We start from the raw sequence: 21,210 nt of genomic DNA, 5'->3' as shown, positions 1-21,210 counted from the left end.
TACAGGTCCCAGCATGAAATAGGGCTAATGGCTATACAAACAGGACCAGCTGAAAGCCAATCATTACTTGGCTACAGTTAACAGGTCTGTATGACCCGATTCCAAAACTGAAACTGGAGAGTAGTCCAAATGGTGGCTAAAAATAAGCCCCAGGTGGTTGGTTGCCTTTGAGTTGGTTGTCTGCTGGCAAATGTGAAATTATCAGGAGTTCTGGTCTATCACCACATAGTTGGAGGTTGATTTTCACTCTTAGTACAGACACTCGTTTGGCCTCTATAAGTATGTGTGTTACTCTCTGTATCTAGCTCAGGGACCCTGTTTAGATACGAGGACTCGTTTGGCCTCTGCCAGCAGCTGCAGCTGAGATTGCAAGTATCTAGTGGTTATATGAAACGAAGTACTACAGTGACTATTTATTACAAGTGGTCCATTCACATGATGGTGGTACATTGGGCAGTGACCATAAGTTTTTACACGGACTGTCCTTAAATTATTGTATTAATGCACAGATTAAATAGTGAACGTAGTTTACCATTGTTTTCATTGTAAAACCTTTGTTGGCGCCTAAAAAAACAATAATCATAAGATTAGTTCCACTGACATTGATCCTTTGACCTGGTTAGTCTCCCATCAGGTTTGGTACACTTGAAAAGAAGGACACCTTCACCCATCAACAACCACCGTGGACAGCCTGTGCAGTTGGATGAGCTACCCAGAGTAAAGCTGAAGGCAGAGGATGTCCCTCTCATCCCCACCTCATACTAAGACAAGACTGGAAGAATCAAGACCAACAGTAGGTTACAGAGCAGCACATGCTACCTTCTTCAGGATGATATCGATGTAGCCTGCAATGAGCTGCGAGATTTGTTCGCCTTCCGTGGTCTGGACTGAATAGTAGCTTTCTTGATACTCCCCGAAGTCCTACAAGAGAGGCATAAGCTTTTTAAATAAAAGGTACAATGTTGCTGGAAAAATAATATTAGGCACTGCTATATTTCACCCTGTTTGACAGTGTTTTACTAAATGATCCACACACCCGCGTTCCCAGTGCATACACAGACACACACACAGCAAATGTGCAGTACTACTGTTCAGTAAACTTAAAGATATAATATTGGACATCAGGCATTTATGACTAACCTCCTTCAATAATAAATAACCATGACAAGACCATTAAGCTTAGAAAAAAAGTCTAGTAAACTCCATATATGTTAAATTATCGAATTAGTAACACTGAACTTCCAAACCCATGCCTAAATAACATTAACATCGCTCCTGTATACTTTACTTTGAAGACTTGTAAGCATCTGACCAGGAACACCATAAGCCTTTATACACCTCACACTAAACAGGAGTTAGTGCATCCATCATCTTAAAACTATCTCAATGGATAACTCATAGCTAGCAATCACTCAGCGCAAGCATGGTAGCATGCTTGTTGACCTTAAAGCTTTCTCTAGACCCCCTGATTATCATCTGGCCCATGACTTGTGCTAGACTAAACAGGTACATCCACAACTAAAGCATCATCTATGCACCCAGGATCTGGAACAACATCCCCACATACATCAGGACCTCTGTAACGCTGCTCCAATTTAGGACAGGTTGAAGACTCACTTCTTTAAAGAACACCACATCACAATGTATTAATCATCCACAACCCAGCTTCCTGAGTCGCTGACTTTATGATTGTTTTTGACCACATAGAGCACTCTGCTGCCTTTTGGGTAGGTTCACACTACAGAAATATCATATAAATATATGAACTAACCAGGGAGGCGTGGCCAAGCCGTAGAAAATGGGTGACACGAGCGGATAGAACTCTGCACCGCGCCCGGCTTATCCGTCGCCACTTGAGGGGACAGAGGAGCAGTGACGACCCGCTGACGATCGGGTCGGGGCCCGAGCAGCCTTGGGGCCCTTTGGAGCTGAAAGCCGACCTTCTGCGGCGGCCCGCGGCAGAGCTGGGCCATGAACGCGTGGGTCGGGCCTGCTGGTCCGAGCTGAGAGGTGGTGCGGCGCGCGCAGTGGAGGCCGGGTCCCCGAGCCGGGGCGCCCTCGCGTGCGGCTTTTCGGTGGCTGCTGCTCCCCGGGAGGGGGGAGGCGTGCGGAGCGGGAGGGTGGCCGGCAAAGGCCTCCGGGGACCGGTGGTTGATCTGGGCTGGAACTGTGGGCCCTCCTGGGACATAGCGGGGCCCCGGCGGTGCTTGGACGGAGCCCGTTTCGGGTGACAACAGGAGGAAGGTGCCCCCCGGGGGACTGGTACCCAGTCTGGAACACACCGTGAGTGTTGCTGGCAGGAAGTGGTCGGGCCGTGTCGGGCCCGGAGGGAGCCGCTGACTTGCGCCTGTGCCCGCTCTGGGCCTGGCTGGCCGCTGGGACCTCGTGGGCTGATGGTGAGACCTGCGGGGCTGGAAGGAGTGGTGGGAGCCTGGAGGTGAGGAGACTGAGGGCCGGGCTGCTCGTGCTGCCGTGAGGTGGTGAGCTGGTGGCCCCAGCAAGCGGGCCCGGCCTGTCCCATTATCCTGGGCGACTGCAAGAGAGGAGGACCTGTGGGGAACTTCGTGGCCAGCTGTTTGCCATCAACGAGGAAGGCGCCGCGTGGAGGACCACATTTGGTGTTGGTTTCTGCAGAGCCAGTCACAGCTAGGTGTTGGTGGTGCGGAGTCGGGAGCGGTTACTGGCTGACCTGTTTGGTGTCAGACTGTGATACCTTTGGTGGCAATTTAATCGCTTGGTCCCTCTGCCCCAACTGAGGCCAATTAAAGGTATGGAGCGGATACAGCAGGCGGCGAGGAAGTGAGTTGGGAACAGGTGGAATCTTCTTGAGACCTGGAGCATGGCGGGGACGGGGCGTCTGCGCTCTGGTGCCGGAGCTGGGAGGTCGCAGGACTCAGTGGTGCAGAACAGCCAGAAACTAGATGCAGTTCTTGCTGCGGTGGAGCGCATTAGAGACTCGTTGGAGTGTGCCCGCACATCGCTGGAAGCGAAAATAGACAAGGTGGCTAGCGACCTTGTCCTGCTGCATGCTGACCATCGCAAGTTGGTGGACAAAACTGGCAAGATTGAGGCGAAGGAGGATGAATTGACAACGACAGCCTCCCGTCTGAAGTCGGAGATGGAAGGCGTGCAGGCCCGTGTAGCAGAGTTGGAGTGTCGGGTGGAAGACGCGGAGGGACGCTCCAGGAGGAACAATATTTGAGTGGTTGGCTTGCCAGAGGGCACTGAGGGCCAGGACCCTGTGGCCTACTCGGAGAGTTGGCTGCGGGGGCTGGTGCCGGCGGGCGTGCTTACTCCTTTCTTCCCCGTGGAGCGCGCACACCGGATTCTTGCACGGCCGAGACCGCCGGGGAGTGCTCCTCGTCCTTTCATCATCCGCCTCCTCCATTACACAGAGACGTTATACTACGAACTGTGAGGGCCACTTCGCCTCCTCGGGTGGACGATGCGCAGATCTTACTGTTCCCGGACTATACCCTAGCGGTACAGAGGGATCGAGCCTCCTACCTGCCTTTGAAACGTAAGCTCAGATCTCTCAGCTTAAATTATTCTTTGCTATTTCCTGCAAAGCTGCGTGTCGTGGCGGAGAACAAGTCGCACTTCTTTGCCACACCTGAGGCGGCGTGGGAATGGCTCGAGTCAACGGACCGGGCCTCAGGTGGTGCTACAGAGCGGGCAGTGCCGGTGCCTCGAGGCAAGTGTAACCGGGCCAGGCGCGTCCAGAGGAGAGGTGGAATCTGTGCTGGTCCTGTGGCGCGTGCATCTGACTTGGAGCAGCTCATGCAAGCGGGGAGGGAAGCTATTCACTCTGCTGCGTCTATCAGCGCATCCCCGGTGGTGTCAGAGTCGGACACTGAACTTTCGCAGCCACCCAGTGATCGACCTGTCACGCTGGATTGCCTCTCGGAGCTGGGCCTCGTCGGGGGCCCGCCTGTGACGCCGGCAACTGCGGATTAACTCTTATAAGGGATGCCTGAGTTGTGTTGGAAAATTGCTGGAACTGTCCATCTGGCTTGTGTGTGCTTGACTTCAATTATTATGAACATGAAGTGAGCTGATGGCGGATCTGGTTGTTGAATGTGGGCATCTAACCTTGGGTAGCTGCGCGTGTGGCCACTGGTTCTGTGTCTGTCCTTATCCGCTGCGCACCCTTGCAGTTGGCAGGTGTGATCTTCCTCTTATGTCCCCCTTTTCTGTTATCTGCAGTAGCCGGAACGTATGGCTTGCGTTTGGATTGCTTCTTTGTGGGATTGGCCTACCTCGTACCCCTACTAGTGGAGACACATAATGTGTGGTTGAGTTGTTGCACGCTATTGTTTTCATTGTTGGGTTTGGGCGGTGACCTGTTGTCTATCTGCTCTGATGGTATTAGTTATGTTTTGGTTCTGCTGGAGGGCACCTATAGAGTATCGATCGATGGTTGGGAGAATGTCAATGTTGATGTGGCGCTGTGCAGAGGGGCAGCGCGGTGGTGGATGAGGGGTAGTTTGCTACCTATGACATGTCTTCATACACTGCAATTACTTGGAACGTGAGAGGCATACACACCCCCAAGCGCCGATATGCTATCTATTCCTATCTTAGAAGGCACTCAGTCCATTTGGCGTTTCTGCAGGAAACCTGGTGGGCTTGGAGATCCCCCGATCGCATTGACGCTGGAGAGGGCAATTATGTGCGGCAGGTCAATCAGCGTATGCTAGGGGTGCTTTGATTTGGATTAGAGCGGGCACTCCCTTTGCAGCAGAGGAGCAGATCGTGGACCCGCAGGGTAGATTTGTCCTGGTTCGGGGGAGGCTGGCAGGTCATGCTGTAGTGCTGGGTTCTATTTATGCTCCGAACGTGGACCAGACCTCTTTTCTGCACGGACTGTCCCAACATTTGGCGGGTTGGAGAGATTTTCTATGGCTGTTGGGCGGAGACTTCAACAGTGTACTTGATATTGATTTGGACCGTTCCTTTCCTCCGTTGCCCGTGTCCCCGGTCGTGGTTTAGTGACTTGGAGTCTGCAATGGCAATTGGTAGATATATGGCAGCAGAGGCATGCTGGCGACAGGGTCTATTCCTTCTACTCTGCTCCACACTCCCTACACGTGCGTTTAGATAGAATGCTCTGTACTCCGAACTGGGCCTCAGTAATTGTGAATACGGACTACTTGGGGCGCACGCACTCTGATCACAACCCGCTGCTTATGGGCCCGAGTTGGGAATCCTCCCGTCCGGCTGTTCCACTTGGAGGCTGAGGCTGGAACTGTTGGAATACGCTGCTTTCAGAGCGTCACTATTTGCTGCGATCCCCGAATATTTCGAGCACAATGACGGTACTGCGTCGTCGGGTTTGGTAGAGTGGGATGCATTTAAAGTTTTTATCCGTGGGCACTGCTTGGGGACTCAATGTAACTTGCGCCGTTCCGTCGAACGCGACCTGGTTCGGGTGGAGCGCGTTATGCTGCAGCCGGAAAGGGAGGTGGCTGGTAGTCAGACCGAAAATTCAATGTTATCGGCGGCTCACGTTGTACACCTGTCGCTGCTCGAGCGCCTGTGCTGCTTGAACTATGCCGCGCACTCTGCAAGAACTCATGCTTCGGCCGATAAAGCGGGCAAGCTGCTGGCTTGGTTGATCCGACGTGATTGTGAGAGGGGACCGATAGTGGAGACTCGCTCGCAAGCAGGGGGAATGGTACACGAGCCTGGGGAGATACAGGCTGAGTTTACGAGGCATTATGGGGCACTCTATGCCTCGGAGGTGCCTCCCATGGGGAGTCGCTGCAGCGAATTTCTCGCTGGGGTGGAGCTTCCGTGTTTAAAGGAGGAACAGATGGAGGCACTTGAGGCGCCTCTTGATCTTGAGGAGATAAAGTTGAGTATTCGTGAGCTCGCATCCGGTAAAACACTGGGTCCGGATGGTTTGCCTGTTGACTTCTACAAGGCCTTTTATGTACGAGGAAGCTGAGCGGAGGGGGTTATCTGTCAGCCTCTCAGAGGGAGGCGTTGCTGGTGTCCCTTCCCAAGCCCGGGAGGGACCTAACGGAAGTGGGATCATACCGGCCCCTGGCAATGCAGAACACCGACTATAAAATATTAGCCAAGGCGCTGGCGGTGCGTCTTGCGCCGAGTGTGCCAGACCTGGTTCACCCTGATCAGAACGGGTTTGTGCCGGCTAGAGACACCTCACATAATATTAGAAGGTTATAATATTAGCTCGGTGGGTTCTGTTCACCTGGGAAGAGTGCATACTGGGATTATTCCCCAGAGGAAAGCGGCATAGAGCAGAGGTGCGTTTCACGGACCTGGGACTTATCGTGGCAAAGCGACTTGTGACTCGTAGGTGGAAATCACCGGACCCCCGCCGGTGCAGGCTTGGAGATGCTCTCTTGAGGTGTGGGCAGGAGGCGAGGGAGCAGAGCTGAAGAGGGAGGAGGTGTTGGGGCTGCGCCAATTTCCGTTGTTGGCTGGCTGGGAGGAGCTGATGTTGCAATTGCGAAGCATGAACAGGGACCCAGAAGAGGGGGGTTTGGTCTAGTATGAACGAGAGCCCGTAAAGGTATGGTGCACCGTGTTGGGGGAATGTGTGTGCGAATTGGCGTGATTTGATGCAGTGCTGGAAGTCGGAAGGGCACAATTTGCCGGATTTGGTGCCCGACCCAGCCCCTCTGCCGGCATGCCGGATTGATACGGATTAGTCCTCAGCCCGATCAGGAGGCGATTGAATGGGAAATAATCGTATGGATGTCAAGTAACCAGCAGTTGTTATTGTTTGTATGGTTTGTTTATAAAATGTTTATAGCATCTGTCTATTCTACAATTATACTCGCGCTGCAAAGTACGGGGTGGGAGAAATGGCGCAATGATCGGTGTGGTCTTGCAATGCATTTATTCAACGGTTCTCAGCTGCTTATTATTACCTAAGGCCGCACCTGTAAGCCATGTTAGTAACAGTGGCGTATTCCTGATAAGAGGGTGCTGCGGGACCCAACTTCTAGATGATCCAGCAGAAGAGCCAGAACCCGGACTACAATTAGCCACGATGCCCTATCTGTTGTACTGTCATGTTGTTATCCAGCCGAGTGGTTAGCTAGATGTAGTGGAACCTACACAATGCATTATATCTAAATGTCAATGGTTTATACTTATGATGTAATGTTGCGATAAAATGCCAATAAACAGATGTATGAAGAAAAAAAATATATATATATATATATGAACTAACCAAGCACTAAAGATCATAATATTTAAACTCAGATTCAAAAAATGATAATATTCCTCCTCTGTTGTCTTGAGAGTGACAGCCATCTGAACTATTGATTCTCCGCTTTTATCGTGGCCGTCCCAAATAACTGTAACTTGTACAAATCTATGCAGCTAGCTTATCTCCACCCTCAAGTCATCCATCATACCAAGACCTTCTACCTCACCCACACCACTCTTCAGAAGACAACAGCAGAGAGTGCAAAGACGCGTAGCGTGAGTGCAGAGAGCCAGGCGCACTGCAACACATGCTGAAAATGGAATCAGGTTTCTAGACAGGGCCGCAGAGCCTGGCAGTTCCTATGGGAAGCCAGGAGCATGAACTTCGCTCCATGCTATATATTAGTTTGTCTCTTCTGCCACTGTGACTTCTGCAAAGGTTTGTGCACATTTAGGGGCCAGGAGCTGATTGACAGAGGGAAAAGCCATGTTCTCGGCTATGAGTACTACTGGTATGGAGGCTTAGATTAGCATGGTATGACATCTTCATTATAATGGTTGGCATGGAGCTAGTCAGTTGCACTGCTGGGTGTCTGTGATATAAATGTCCATCTCTTCTGATCTATGCTACCAATAGAAGTGCATATTGGTTGGTGACAGTATAGACAGGTAATTCCTGTGGAGGTTTTAAACAGTGCACACCACCCATCCCCATGGACAGAATTATATTTTGAAAAAAATGACCCAGACCACTTAATCCCTTTTGACACCATCGAAACCAATAGGTGTGGTGTCGCTCTCCAGATACAGAGGCAATGAAGCGAGCAGCACCTTACACAAGTAAACAATCGGAACCAAGTTTTAGGGTGGTCCAGGGAGATTCTATGCGAAGACACGTTTAAACAACATGGCATGCGTGACACTTGACATTTAAAAAGCACATCAGAGGTGAACGCCAGTCTGAGTAGATACAGGGGCGGTGATAGAGTTCAGCGCAGGCGATTACACTTTTCATACGGGCATCTGGCGCGTGCACACACTTGGACGTGGGAACAAACGTTCTCAGACAAAGATTGTGATACAAGATATTGTGCTATGAGGCCTGAGAGACTGTCCAATAGGAAGAATCGAAAACAAATTTAAAGCATCACAGTGGTTACTAGCTTTCAAACAAAAGATTATTCAGATGCTTCTGTAAAACGTTATTCTTTAGAAATGGTTTATAAAAGGTTGTTCTTTAGAAATGGTTGTACAATTTTGGTTAAAAACATTTACATTACTTTTTTAGTTTTGTTTGTGGATAAATATTTTATTTTCGAAATTTACTGCCATGTTATTTTATACGGGAATTCGATTTCTAACATCAAATCGTAGCCATTATTTCATCCGAGAACAAGAGGAAGAAGTAAGTCGCTATTTCCAAACATACTAAATTGACAACTTCCCTTTAGGAAGTCAAACAAGCCTAGTCGAACAGCGAAAAAAAAATGAAAAAGGCGCAACCGAATGAGTCTCCGGAGATATTTACCAGAGTGAAGCTTTTCGGGGAGGCGGCCCAGCGTTTCACGGTGGTCAGGGGCCACTCCTGCACCACTTCCTTGGTCTTCTCTTCCACACGCATCACCGACTCTTTGGTAATTCCCAGCAACCGGGGGACCAGCTTGTTTTTACTCTTCATTTTTTCCTGCAAGAGGAAGGCAAAGGGTTAATTTCCCCACTTCATGTACCTGGAGAGAATACATGTGGCAGCTTCAGAAGTGGCAAATCAGTTGCCACTAAGTGACTGACACTCCTGTCAGACATCTCATGTTTGTTTGCATCCTTAAAATGGCGGCCCTGCAGCTCTTGGAACTCTCATTGCTAGGGCTGCCCTAGAACAAGGGAGTAGTAGACTGAGATCAGAGTGGATCATCTGGATATATAACGTTCTCTCTAAATGCCATTAAGAAACCCTACCAGGAGCTTTACTAGAAACCACGATATCCAGGTGACAAACAAGTGACAAATAAACAAGGGACAAAACGAGTACGTACTTCAAAAGGTAATAAAAGCTGTGCCTTCAAAGAACACAAAAACAGAGCCTAAGAGTTACAGAGGCTAATGGCAGACCACGCGCAGGTGAGAAATGAGCAAGAATCAGCACTGAGAGAGGTTTTCTGTCATAGCAACACAGTTCCATCTGCAGTGTCGCTATAACGTCACACAATGAGCCAGGTTTAACGTCACCAGACCAGCTATGTTTCTCAAGTCTATGCGTGACGTGCTGCTTCAGACCAGGTTTTTCCATCATAAAACAGGACTACAAGTCCCAGAATTCAAAGGAAAAAACCTGGACTGGAGCAGTACATCAGGCATGGGGCTGGGAAACTTGGCAGGTATGAGTCACTAAACTTTCCAGATAGTGGTAACCCTATGTTCTCCTGTTTTTTTTTTCCTAAAGAGTTTTATATTAACAGGCCTCTAGATTTTTCTGTAAACACCTGTGAATATATCTTTTCTAAATCTTCATTATATCAATATAATAACAATTGAAAAATAGGTATTTTATTTTTTAGTTCTAGTAATTGTTAAAAAAAAGGTTCTAATAACTTTAAGAAAAAAGGAAGATTATTTTCACACGTTTCTTAATGACAAAATTGTAAACTTTTAATGTGCTGCAGATTTTAAATCGTCTGAGCTTTGATGAAAGACAGCCAGGAAAGCTCAAAGGCAGAGCATTCCGTTCCTAGCTTTTATCATATGATCCAGTTTCATGTCAGAGACAGAATATGGGCTAATCTAAAAATAGAAATTCACGATGCACGTACATGATGGATTTCTTTTTTCAAATACACTGTATTTTCATTAAGATTTAGATGATTAACCAGTGAGCCAAACATTCACATCATCACTACACTGACAGAGCACAATTAGCTCCTTTGAGGAATATGGTGGACAACGGTGGTGTCGCCTCTAATGTTCCGCGTTCTGCGACCTGTGACATGGTCAGCCCACACAGACTATTTCATATCGGAATCTGAGATGCACTCCGATTCCTGTAAAGCTAGATGCAGACTGGATGCTTCACCTTTAGAGATCTGACATAGGGTACAGCCCGGAGTCTGCACTATTGTTGTTTAAGTCCAACATTCATGCCATCGGGTGAAACTACTTTGATCCTGTGGGACCGAACTGATCCCTGTGTCATACGGTGATCATGTGGAGCTGCTTGTGGGGGGACTAAGAAGCATATTCAGCAACATTTAGACAGTGGCTCTGAAACAGCACCATCATCCCTCTGTCCCCGCCTGACTTCAAAATGGCCAAAGCGGGGACACCAACCTAACAGCAACATCTACCTGGTAGCACGGTCAGGCTATATAACGTTATACCGCAACGCAGTGACTCATCTACAGAAGAGTGCACATCTGGAAACTGGTAGGTGCACTTACTGTTTTTTCTGCTCTTCATAAGTACCTGGAGGTGAGATCCACTTAACACTGGGCCTGACCCTAAGATGTCCATTGTGACAGCATACTGCTGCTGCCTCTAGAAATTTCCTGGCCTTAATAGACCAGCAGCCTATCTACCACTACCTTACTACAGTCTACCTATCTACCAGCGCTATGCACATTGTGATATAACTGGATGCCTATGGACATTGTGCCCCTGGATGACAGCATGCAACTGTAGAGACTTCTGTGAATCACCATGGGAGCACACATCATCATTGGGCCTCCCACCACCATCGTCCATTCTCTGATCCAGTCTACCTATACGTCCACCCAACTACATAAACCTCACTCTAAACAAATCTCAATAAGCGGACAGCTGACCTCAAAATATTCGATTTGCAGGATTACCCCACCAACATGGCAGGCCAATGATTATATGATGTAAAGGGTGGTACAAAGGGCACCAAACAAGCGCAAAAAGGATCCAAACAGGAGCCCTCCATGCCAGACTCTCCTATCAAACCAAACACGGACAATAGTGCAACTCTGGAGCTAATAATGCAAAAGCTTGACACTCTCCACACCCTTGCACAATCCACAAAGACTACCACAGAATCAATGCAAACTGATCTTTTATCCCTGTAACCAGACATGCTAGTGCTGGGAGGCACAGAAGCAGAAATGTGCATAAGTCTTATGGAAGACCACAAACTCAACACTAATAAGACAATCACAATGACTTCTGCAAGGATGGCCCGTCTGGAGAAGAGTATCATAGAACTCGAGGACAGAAACAGAAGGGGCAACTTGACAACTTTGGGACTCCCGGAAGAAGGTGAGAATCAAGCCCCATCCTGCAATGTATTTTTAGAAAAGTGAAACCCCCAGGTTCTAGATATAAACTTTGCTAAAGACTTTGAAACTACGCGCGCTCACAGAGTTCCAACATACATCCCCAAATTTGGAACTAACTCCAGTAACCTGCTAACCAGCCCTAGTCACTTCTAACCAACACCTACCAGCTTTGAACAGAAGGCCTTTCCTTCGAATCCTCCGAAGTTGCAATATGTAAATAATGACTTAATCAGCGCACTTCAATGTCCTAACATTCTGTCAATCTAACACTACAATAGTTTTACTAATGAGGTTTAGAATAGCACCTTCAAAATACATTAATAATCTGAGTAATAATTTCTTTGTACATACTTGCGGTTTTAGATTCATGACTATTAACCTGCTCTGCTAACCAGCGTTAACCACAATTAATCAATGCTTATCTGTCGCTAAACCTCTTTAATGAGCAACTCAGGATCACTTAGTTCTCTAACCATTTCAATAGGCCCGTTACCCACTACTCACCTACACCACTAACCCTTAAACGTACTGGTCCCACGTCAGAGATACCAAACATTGCACTGTGCCAAAGCATAAAATATATGCAACTCTATTACATAACAACTAGAACGTTATGACTAGACATCCTAATAGAATCCCTAACAGCCTGCTTAGTCAAATTTGGGTATCCGATTTTCTATTATTCTCCACTGTCAGGTTATCAAAGCATTAAGCTACCTTCTACGAGGACACAACTGGGACCCCTTCGGTATATTCCATTACATATCTAGGTGAATTAAGTTTCAGTCCTTTCTTCGCATCTCAAATACAAATATAAGCTAGGCAACTCCAGAGGACTACATAACAGTTAGATCAATATGACTAGACTTCTTATTAGCACACTTAATAACCTGCTTAATCACTTTGGTCTTCGGCTTTGCTATTAGATTCCAATATCAATTTATCCAGGCATTAAGCTACTTTGTTAGTTAAAACAACTGGGACCTCTTGGGTATATTGTGTTACATGCTTAGAGGGATTAGCTTACTCTTATGTTTGTATTTTAATTACAAATGCATATTTGTACATTTACAATGTTAAGATTTACTACTTCTGATACCACTAATTGTTGCATTAATGTATTTATACCCTACCATCACTCACTTCCACCTGTTACCGACCAAACTACACTATCACACTCAAGGACAATCTGCTCTCAATACTACAGATTCAACTAAGACCATTATGGATACCCAACACCTCACTTTGAACACTCATTAATCAACACAAAACCTCTCCTTCACGTAATCACCGTACGCTATACTATAGGCAAGTATTATAAGCATAATGGCCATTAATACACTATGGGGGTCACTATGACCCTGTCGGTCCTGCCCGCCACGCCAGCAGTCAGACCGCCGACAGCGTGACAGTGCAGGACCACCAAATTATGACAATGGTAGTGAACTGGCTGCTTTGCAGCCAGTTCACCACCTGTACCGCCAGTGGGGTAGGACCGCCTGGCTGAAGGTTGTCCACCTTCGACCCGGTGGTCCACCTAACACCGCCTGCAGTATTTTGAGTATCTTTACTGCCAGGGAATCCATGGCGGCAGCCCCACCACGAAATCCCTGGCGGTAAGGATACTGGTGACAGAAATACTAATTCTTGTCGCCACTACAGGACTCCCCACCTCCATGTCGGAGCCCCCCACCCCTGACCCCATCAGAAGCCCCCTCCCCCCAACCAGCTACGCCCCCCCTTCCCCTGTCCCCATACTGTACCGCCCCATCCACGCACACACACGCACCACACATACATACATACATGCACACACCACAGACATACATGCACACATCCGCACTCACTCATTCACACACACAGCCACAACACTCCCCCCCACCCTCCCCATACACGCAGTCAAACAGACACCCGCACACACAAAAACACACAAAACACCACCTTGTCGGTCAATCACCTTACCTGGTGGTTGTCCGGGAGGGAACAGGGTCCATGGAGCTTACTCCGCAGCCAGCGCCCCGCCAATACAACACCGCCACACCGACTACAATGTAGTAATACGGCAGGCGGTGTTGTGGTGATGTGGCAGTGGCGTCAGAGCAAACTCCAATAGACCACTGACCGCCAAAATAGTGGCGGAGAGCAGCCAGCAGCCATAATATGGCGGTCTGTGGTGGGCGTGACTTCGGCGGTCTGAGAAAAAGACTGCCAAAGTCACAATGCGGACCTATATTAACTCATACCCTCCTTTCACTTACAATTTGACAAAGGGCGTGACCCTCAACTCCTTGACTCTAGGCCCCTGCACTCATGGCCACCACCACCCACTTCCAACTCTAAGCCAGCTTGGTACCTCCCTAGGTTACTCAGCATTAAGTTACATCTTCTGACACTACTTCTATGCACCTCCTTTTTCATACTTATTTTCTCTCTCTTCTCTCTCCTACACCTCTTTCTCATCCCCTCCTTATCTCACCTATCTCCCTCCACAACCCATAGACCGCCCATTCCCCCTTACTTTTTCCCATACTCTCCCCCCCCATTGCCCCCTACCACTATCCCCTACCCACCCCCGAATCTCCAGCATGAAACTTGGGTCAAATCTAGAATAACCCATGCTGCCCCATCATGCATAACCTAAATATTCACTCTCTTAATGTTAAGGCCTTAAATCACCCAACAAAAAGACAGACAATTCTAGATTGCACACAAACTCAAGGGTGATGTAATCCTCCTACAAGAGATGAAAGTAGCCCTAAAAGAAATTGTCCTACGGAAAAAAGTCTGGGTGGGTGACCTCTCCCTGTGCCCCAGGTCGCAACAAAAAAATGGCCTAATCACTCTCATCTCCATCTCTTCAGGGCTCACTATTACCTCTTCCCAAGCAGATCCGGATAGCAGATGGCTTATCACTAAATTGAACAAAGATAATACTGACATTGTAGAAGTGAACATATACGTTCCCAAATGCGATACCCCGAACTCCTGGTCCAACCTCAGCAAAAACACTATCAACCCTACCTGCCCACTATAAATTCATTTTGGGTGGTGATTTCAACCTTGCATGGGACGGCGTATTAGACAGAAACTATGCTTGCCCTTTTAGATCTAACAAGTCTCACAAACAAATGCTAAGCCTTTGTAAAACACAAACTAAATGATGTTTGGAGACTATGTAACCATTCTTCTCCCACCCCCATAACTCCTTCTCGCGTATCGATTACATTTTAGTAGATGATTCACATGTTGCAGCTACTTCTAACCTCACCACTGAACCAATCTTGGTATCCGATCATGCCTGTATTCTCCTACTCTATGTCATCTCTTGCAACAATTCTACAACCAAATCGTGGAGGATGAATGACATTCAAGAAGACCCCATTTTTAAGGAATTGATCAAAAAAGAAATTGAACAATATTTATAAATTAATAAAAATTTGTTCTCTAATCCACAAATAATTTGGGATGCGCTGAAAGCCACAATCAGGCGTCATCTGTCTAAAAAGAACAAGCAAGATAATAAGACCTTAGACCAGTTGTAACATCAAATAAAAGCACTAGAAAAATCACTTAACCTGTACAGGGACAAATCACCACTAAACCAAATGACAAAACTAAAGTATGAATTTAATAAAATCTTAAGAAAGCCCAACTATTAGTTCAAAGAAACAAGGGCAACAAAGCCTGCACCCGAAACAAAGCTAGTAGAATATTGGCCTCCTATTTAAAACAAAACTACTATAAACCTAGAATAACCTCTATAATGAATGAACATGGCATACCTTCCAACAAAGAGAAGGACATTCTAACAGGCTTTGAGAACTTCTGTCGTAATCTCAATTAGAACATTGGAATGCTGGAAGCTCCATTGAAAACAATGGAGTGCTGCGGGCTTTTACTGGCCGGTAAAAGCCCGCAGCGCCAACATTCCAATGTTCGCTTTGTTCACAGCAACAGCTGTGAACAAAGCCTCACGGAGCCCGAGGGGATTTTAATCCCCTCGGGCTCCGTGAATTATTTTTTTTTAATAGAACATTCTGCCCTGAGTGGCAGAATGTTCTAATAGCCTTAGAACCCGCCGTAGCGGGCTCTACCGGCTATTAAAGTCCCTCTCCCTTGTTAAATGCCCTCGCCTTCGCCTCGGGCATTTAACGCGGGGAGTGGGCCTTTAATAGCCGGTAGAGCACGCTACGGCGGGTTCTAAGGCTATATTAAAAAAGTAATGACTCTTCATATGAGGCCTGCTTAGATTATCTGAAAGATAGTAACATCAAAAAAGTAGATGAGGACGTCAAACTTTCCTTAGAAACCCCTATTTCGTTAAACAAAATTGTACATGCAATCAAAAAAATTAAAACTAGGAAAGTCCCTGGCCCAGATGGCTTTCCAGCTTCCTTTTACCAAATGTGGACATCCTCTTTAGTGGCCCCCCTAGAGAACAGAACCTTTACACCCACTTCTCCTCCGATGCCACTGAAGGTACTTCAGTGGAACAACGATAGTAGTCATTCCCAAGGAAGGGAAAGATCCTTCAAACCCTAAAAACTACAAGCCTATATCCCTAATAAACTATGACTGCAAAATATATGCCAAAAAGTCCTCGCACTAAGATTAGAACCCATGATTAATAAAATTATGCATCCCTCCCAAATCAGCTTCATCAAAGGCAGATTTAGAGAGGACATCAGAATATTCAGATATTGTAATAGAGAAAGCTCACAACCTTGACCAACCTGCTTGTGCGATCGCTTTGGATGTAGAAGGCCTTCAATACGATATCTTGGCCTTTTCTACATGCCACTTTCACTACCTTCAACCTAGGTCCTTCATTTATCACAATGATTCTCACCTTGTATAGTGAACCTAAAGCCAGAACAAGTGTCAACCGTGGGCTATCCACTACATGCAACCTTCAGCAAGGTATCGGATAAGGCTGCCCTCTCTCACCACTTTTATGCCTTCTAACACTGGAACCCCTTCTAACACAAATTAGAGAGGAGTTCTCCATTTCAGGCATCCCCTTTAAAGCAGGTACGCAGAAAGTGTCAGCTTACGCCGGCGATATTCTCCCATTTACCTACAAAGTGGATATAGCCCTACCCAACATCACAGCACCTATAAACAAATACACCCAGACCTCAGGATACTGTCTCAATAAAAACAAAACCGAAGTGCTACCTCTTAATATACACTGTAACAGCAAAATTTAAAAAGAATTCGGTCTCAAGTGGGACCCCAAATAAACAAAATACCTAGGCCTGCCTATGGTTTACCCAAAATCTAAAATAATCCATAGACTACAATGAGAAACTGATCCTAACAAAAATTACAATTGATCCCCTAGACATATCACTTGGTGGGGACGGATTGATTTGGTCAAAATGATGATCACCCCACTCATTAACTTCCTTATTAGCATGTCAACGATCCACCTGTCTGATTCCTTCTTTACCAAAATAGACAAAATTGGACCTCAATTCCTATGGCAATCCAAAAAAAAACAGAATTGCTTTAAAGAAACTAAGACTACCTAAATCACTGGGTGGCCTAAACTTGCCAGACTACAGGAAATACCAGCAAGCATTCCCAGCTAAACAAGGTAGTCATTGGATCTCTCCCTCGGACACCACCCCCACTTTCATAGCTCGATATTGAAAAGGCACTAGCGGAACCCCTTTCTCTTATCTTCCTTATCACCACTAAGAAATTAATAGCGGAACACTCTACAGGCATACTCGCATGAGTAGCACAAGCTCTCCCAAAAATTTACAACAAACTCCCAAATAAAATGCATTACTCCACTCTAGCCTCGCTATGGCACAACGAACACCTGAAAATAGATGGGGAAACACTATTTTTGGAGAACTGGGCACGTAAGGGTATACTACACATAGAAGACCTAGGTTCCCTCCCTAATCCTATACCCTTCTCTCAAATAGAAGCTAAGTTTGACTTAAATGAGCTAGACTTTGATACATTTTTTTAAATTTGAGTTATGATTGCTAGGCATGAAACCCAAGGGCTCACTCACCTGCCCACTACGTTCCGTTCTTTTCCAAAGAAGGCCACATAGCCTCTAAACTTTACTCCCTCCTATCACCCACCAGCTCAGCTCTAACAAAACCTATACAAAGCAAATGGGAAGCACTCCTTTATGACACTAACAACCCCACAGCCACACCATTGAACTGCGCACATATCTGGGCGAATCTTACCTCTAACAAAATCACACCTGCTTTAGCTCAGAGTATATACTGGGTGGCACATATGACTCACTAGACTCTGGCTAAACTATTTAAACAGGCTCTCTGCAATTCTGACACATGCTGGAGCTGCACGAATTCACCAGGAGACCTTGCACACATGCTACTAGATTGCATCTACTCTAAAATAAATTCTGGGCTGAAACAAGCACAACCATGTCACAAATTATGAAACTGACATGGACATCAACTCTAGCCTCTATTTCACTAGGTATCCTCCTGCTGATATGCACTTTGAGTTAAGTAAGGAAGACCACTTTCTTTGGGATATACTGGCATGAACCAGTCCCAAAGTCATTCTTGACGAATGGAAAGACCTCTCTAAACTGTGCCCACACACCTGGTGGGAATGGGTAAAATTCACCAGAGGAGCGAACAACTCCTTGAATACATTTCTAAAAACGAATTCAAGAAAAAAAACTTTGGTCCAAGTTAAGACACTTTTATTCAAAATACGCACCCATAGGTCATGCAATCCCCTTCTCCATCCTCTCCTATTTCACTTCCTTTCTTCCTATCATAAATCATACGATCGGGGGGGGGGGGTAACATTCTTCGTGTAACGACGGTCTAGCCAGCTCCTTGTAATACTCTGCTCACACCTCATTAAAAACACACATCTTCACAATATATTGAATACAACTACACACATCACATCCAGTACAAACGTCTCCCAAACATCGTGTACTATAGTATTGAGCTGTATTACCCGACATGTGACCCCTGCAGGATCATGTTGTCATTCCTCTATATTTATTTACTGTATCTGTACTTCACTCATGCAAAACCCCAATAAAACCTGTCTTGAAATAAAAAATAAAAAAAAGTCCAACATTCATGTCAGCCCGCTAATGAAGCTGATGAGTTTCTCAGTAACAGATGAACAGCTTGTCCTACAGCTCAAATGCATGCCAGGACAGAAGCACTAAAATGTTGCTAACTATAGGGTCTTTGTTGGCAAGTGGTTGTCAGCTACTTGCTCAAGCTAAACCGAGACCTTATGAGAGCGGGCCTCAGGCTCTTAAGTACTGAGACCATCAGAACTCGAATGTGTCCCAGCCTGGTCCAGGTTGAAACAAAAACAGTGGGGGGTCTACATCAATCTAGAATCAGCCTGCTCCAAGGCAGCTGAAAGTCGACAACACACCGAGAATAGTTATTTTCATCAATGGGTTGGCGGGGTGACCAGATAACACCCCATGCATCCAGACACCAAATGTAACTTCAACAACAAAAAAATCTTAATGTTTCCATGTTGTATTGTTGGGTCTTGCCTATACGAGGAGATAGACCCATCTCTAGCATTAAGAAAAGTATTGGAATCACCAGCCTGAACTTCAAGAGGTGCTTATACCAGTTGCAACCCATTGTGCTTCACTGTCGCACACTACTCCAGGGAAAAGGCCCTCTCTACCTTACTGCACCTACCGGGCATAAGGGGGGTGTCGCAAACATTGCTCACAGGGCGACGCTTCCCAAGGTTCACAACCAGTTATTGATATACTGATGCACCAGAATGACGGCCCTTAATCTTTACTGCAGCCATTCCAGGCATACGGGGTCGAGGACAGCAATACTTGTGCGGATGGTCTGACTAGTGCAACAGTCTTTAGCGTGGACCCAAATCACACACTGCTTTAGGGGTCAACCTGACAGGATCTCCACTGGATCTCACTCCCTCCAGGCACTCTACATTCCTCACAGGGTCCTCTGGTCTCAGCAGGCAAACAGATGCTGATGCTATAGACTCCAGGGTGACTAGTCTTTCTTCTCCTGGCTAATGTCCCCTCACCCAGCAGAGAAACTAGCAGTCCTTAGTCCTAGTCAAAACAGGGAGAAGCCGAGCTGAGCTTCACACACTGATGTATAGCTCCAGCTTGACAATTTTGGCATGATAAAGCTGCCCTTTTTAGAATCAATTTTCAGACACAGATTTAGTTTCTTAGTCCCTGAAGTCCATATTATGCGTGCAAGTGTGCTGCAAAGTGCTACATGCTAACATGAAGTAGGCCAAGGATGGGTTAAGCACACAGCAGCAGAACGTTACATGAGTGAGCCAGTAGGCACCACTCCAGTGACGGGTGTATGACAGAACCACGCATGACTTTACCACGCGTCCATTACCATGTAATGACTTTACCACAAAATTGCAAGTATATATCAGGTAGGTAAATTATAATTTTATATATATATATATATATATATATATATATATATATATATATTCATATACACACATTTGTTTTCACATTACCTAGAGGGAGTCACCACTAGGTAGTTATAATTAGGATTCCATAGACAATAACTTTGGCACCGCTTGACTAATCTTCACAACTTATACCTTGATCAATTCAGCTGCTTTCTAGAAAGTTTGTGGGTGATCTGTCAAGCCGATGCTGAGAAAAAGGGGGGTCTCAAAATACTTTTTCCCCATTCTATGTCTATGGGATTTTTAAAAAAGAGCCATTCTTTAAAGAAAAATATATTTTTATTAAACTGTTGATGGCATACAGTGGATCATTCAATTGAGGTAAAGCAATTGTCTTGTATGCATGTAGTCTGAAGGACTAAATGTCTTCACAAACAATACATAGAACAAAAAGTTGCAGCTTTATTCCTGGGCCATCCTTCCCGTGATCCTCAGGCCCAGCGCCCTTCCACCCTAGGACAGGGAGTGTCCAATCAAAGCCCCCACCCTCCAACACTCTCTCAAATCCCATAAATGGCATTCCAAGGGGTCCACACTTTCTCCCATTTTTGGGGCATACTCTACTCTGATAAACCCACTCGTTCCACCCATTGGCACCAATCCATGCCCAAGCTCCACTCTGCCACACTCGAAGGTTGGGGGGCCCCCACGTCCTGGCCACATTCCTTTTGGCAACCCTGGCAGCAAGCTGCAGCCATGTACTTTGGTATTGTGTCCACATGGATTCCCCCTTTATTGACAAGATAAGCCATCTTGGGTTACAAGAAACTGATACCTACTGCATCTGGGACATCTTACGCACCACTGTTCCCCAGAAGAGTTGTATTTGGGAACCTTTCCAGATTATATGGTAGAATGTATCCACCATCCTGCACCCTCTCTCACACTACTCTGTGGCACCCCGACGCACCTTCAGGAGTCGCAGCTGGGAGAGACAGGATCTATGCAGGATCCTGAGCTGTACTAATCGGAGGCGGCCTCCTACAGCTATTTCACGTGCACTCATCTTGGGGTCTGCCCAGTCCTCATCATCCAGGGTCCCACATCCTCCATCCCAACGCCTCCCTCAATTTCCCCTATAGGGTCTGGTGAATTATTTATCAGTTTTCTGTAGATGGTCGAGATTGCATGTGCTTGCAGTGGTTCCGCCAGAACCCTGACCTCCAGTGGCGTCACCTCTGGGAGTTGTTCCTCCTCTAATTTATGTGTTCATGGCCCAACTGTAAGTATTTATACTGTACAGTCCCCGTCAGTTCATATTCCT

The 21,210-nt window shown here is 46.5% G+C and overlaps 1 protein-coding gene across 6 annotated transcripts in view; it reads right to left on the bottom strand.

Annotated features, from left to right (window-relative positions):
* TLN2 (talin 2) overlaps positions 1 to 21,210 on the bottom strand; it is a 1,094,076-nt gene that overhangs the window by 444,361 nt on the left and 628,505 nt on the right. For all 6 annotated transcript variants that reach the window (XM_069221982.1, XM_069221985.1, XM_069221980.1 and 3 more), the window contains 2 exons: positions 8,714 to 8,869; positions 820 to 921 (listed from right to left, as the gene is read on the bottom strand). In XM_069221982.1, the coding sequence (XP_069078083.1) occupies positions 820 to 921; positions 8,714 to 8,869 (258 nt within the window). The remainder of the gene's footprint in view (positions 1 to 819; positions 922 to 8,713; positions 8,870 to 21,210) is intronic.

This window comes from Pleurodeles waltl, chromosome 3_1 (genome assembly GCF_031143425.1).
Source record: "Pleurodeles waltl isolate 20211129_DDA chromosome 3_1, aPleWal1.hap1.20221129, whole genome shotgun sequence".
NCBI classification, from domain to species: domain Eukaryota; kingdom Metazoa; phylum Chordata; class Amphibia; order Caudata; family Salamandridae; genus Pleurodeles; species Pleurodeles waltl.
This window is presented reverse-complemented; position numbering and strand designations above follow the sequence as displayed.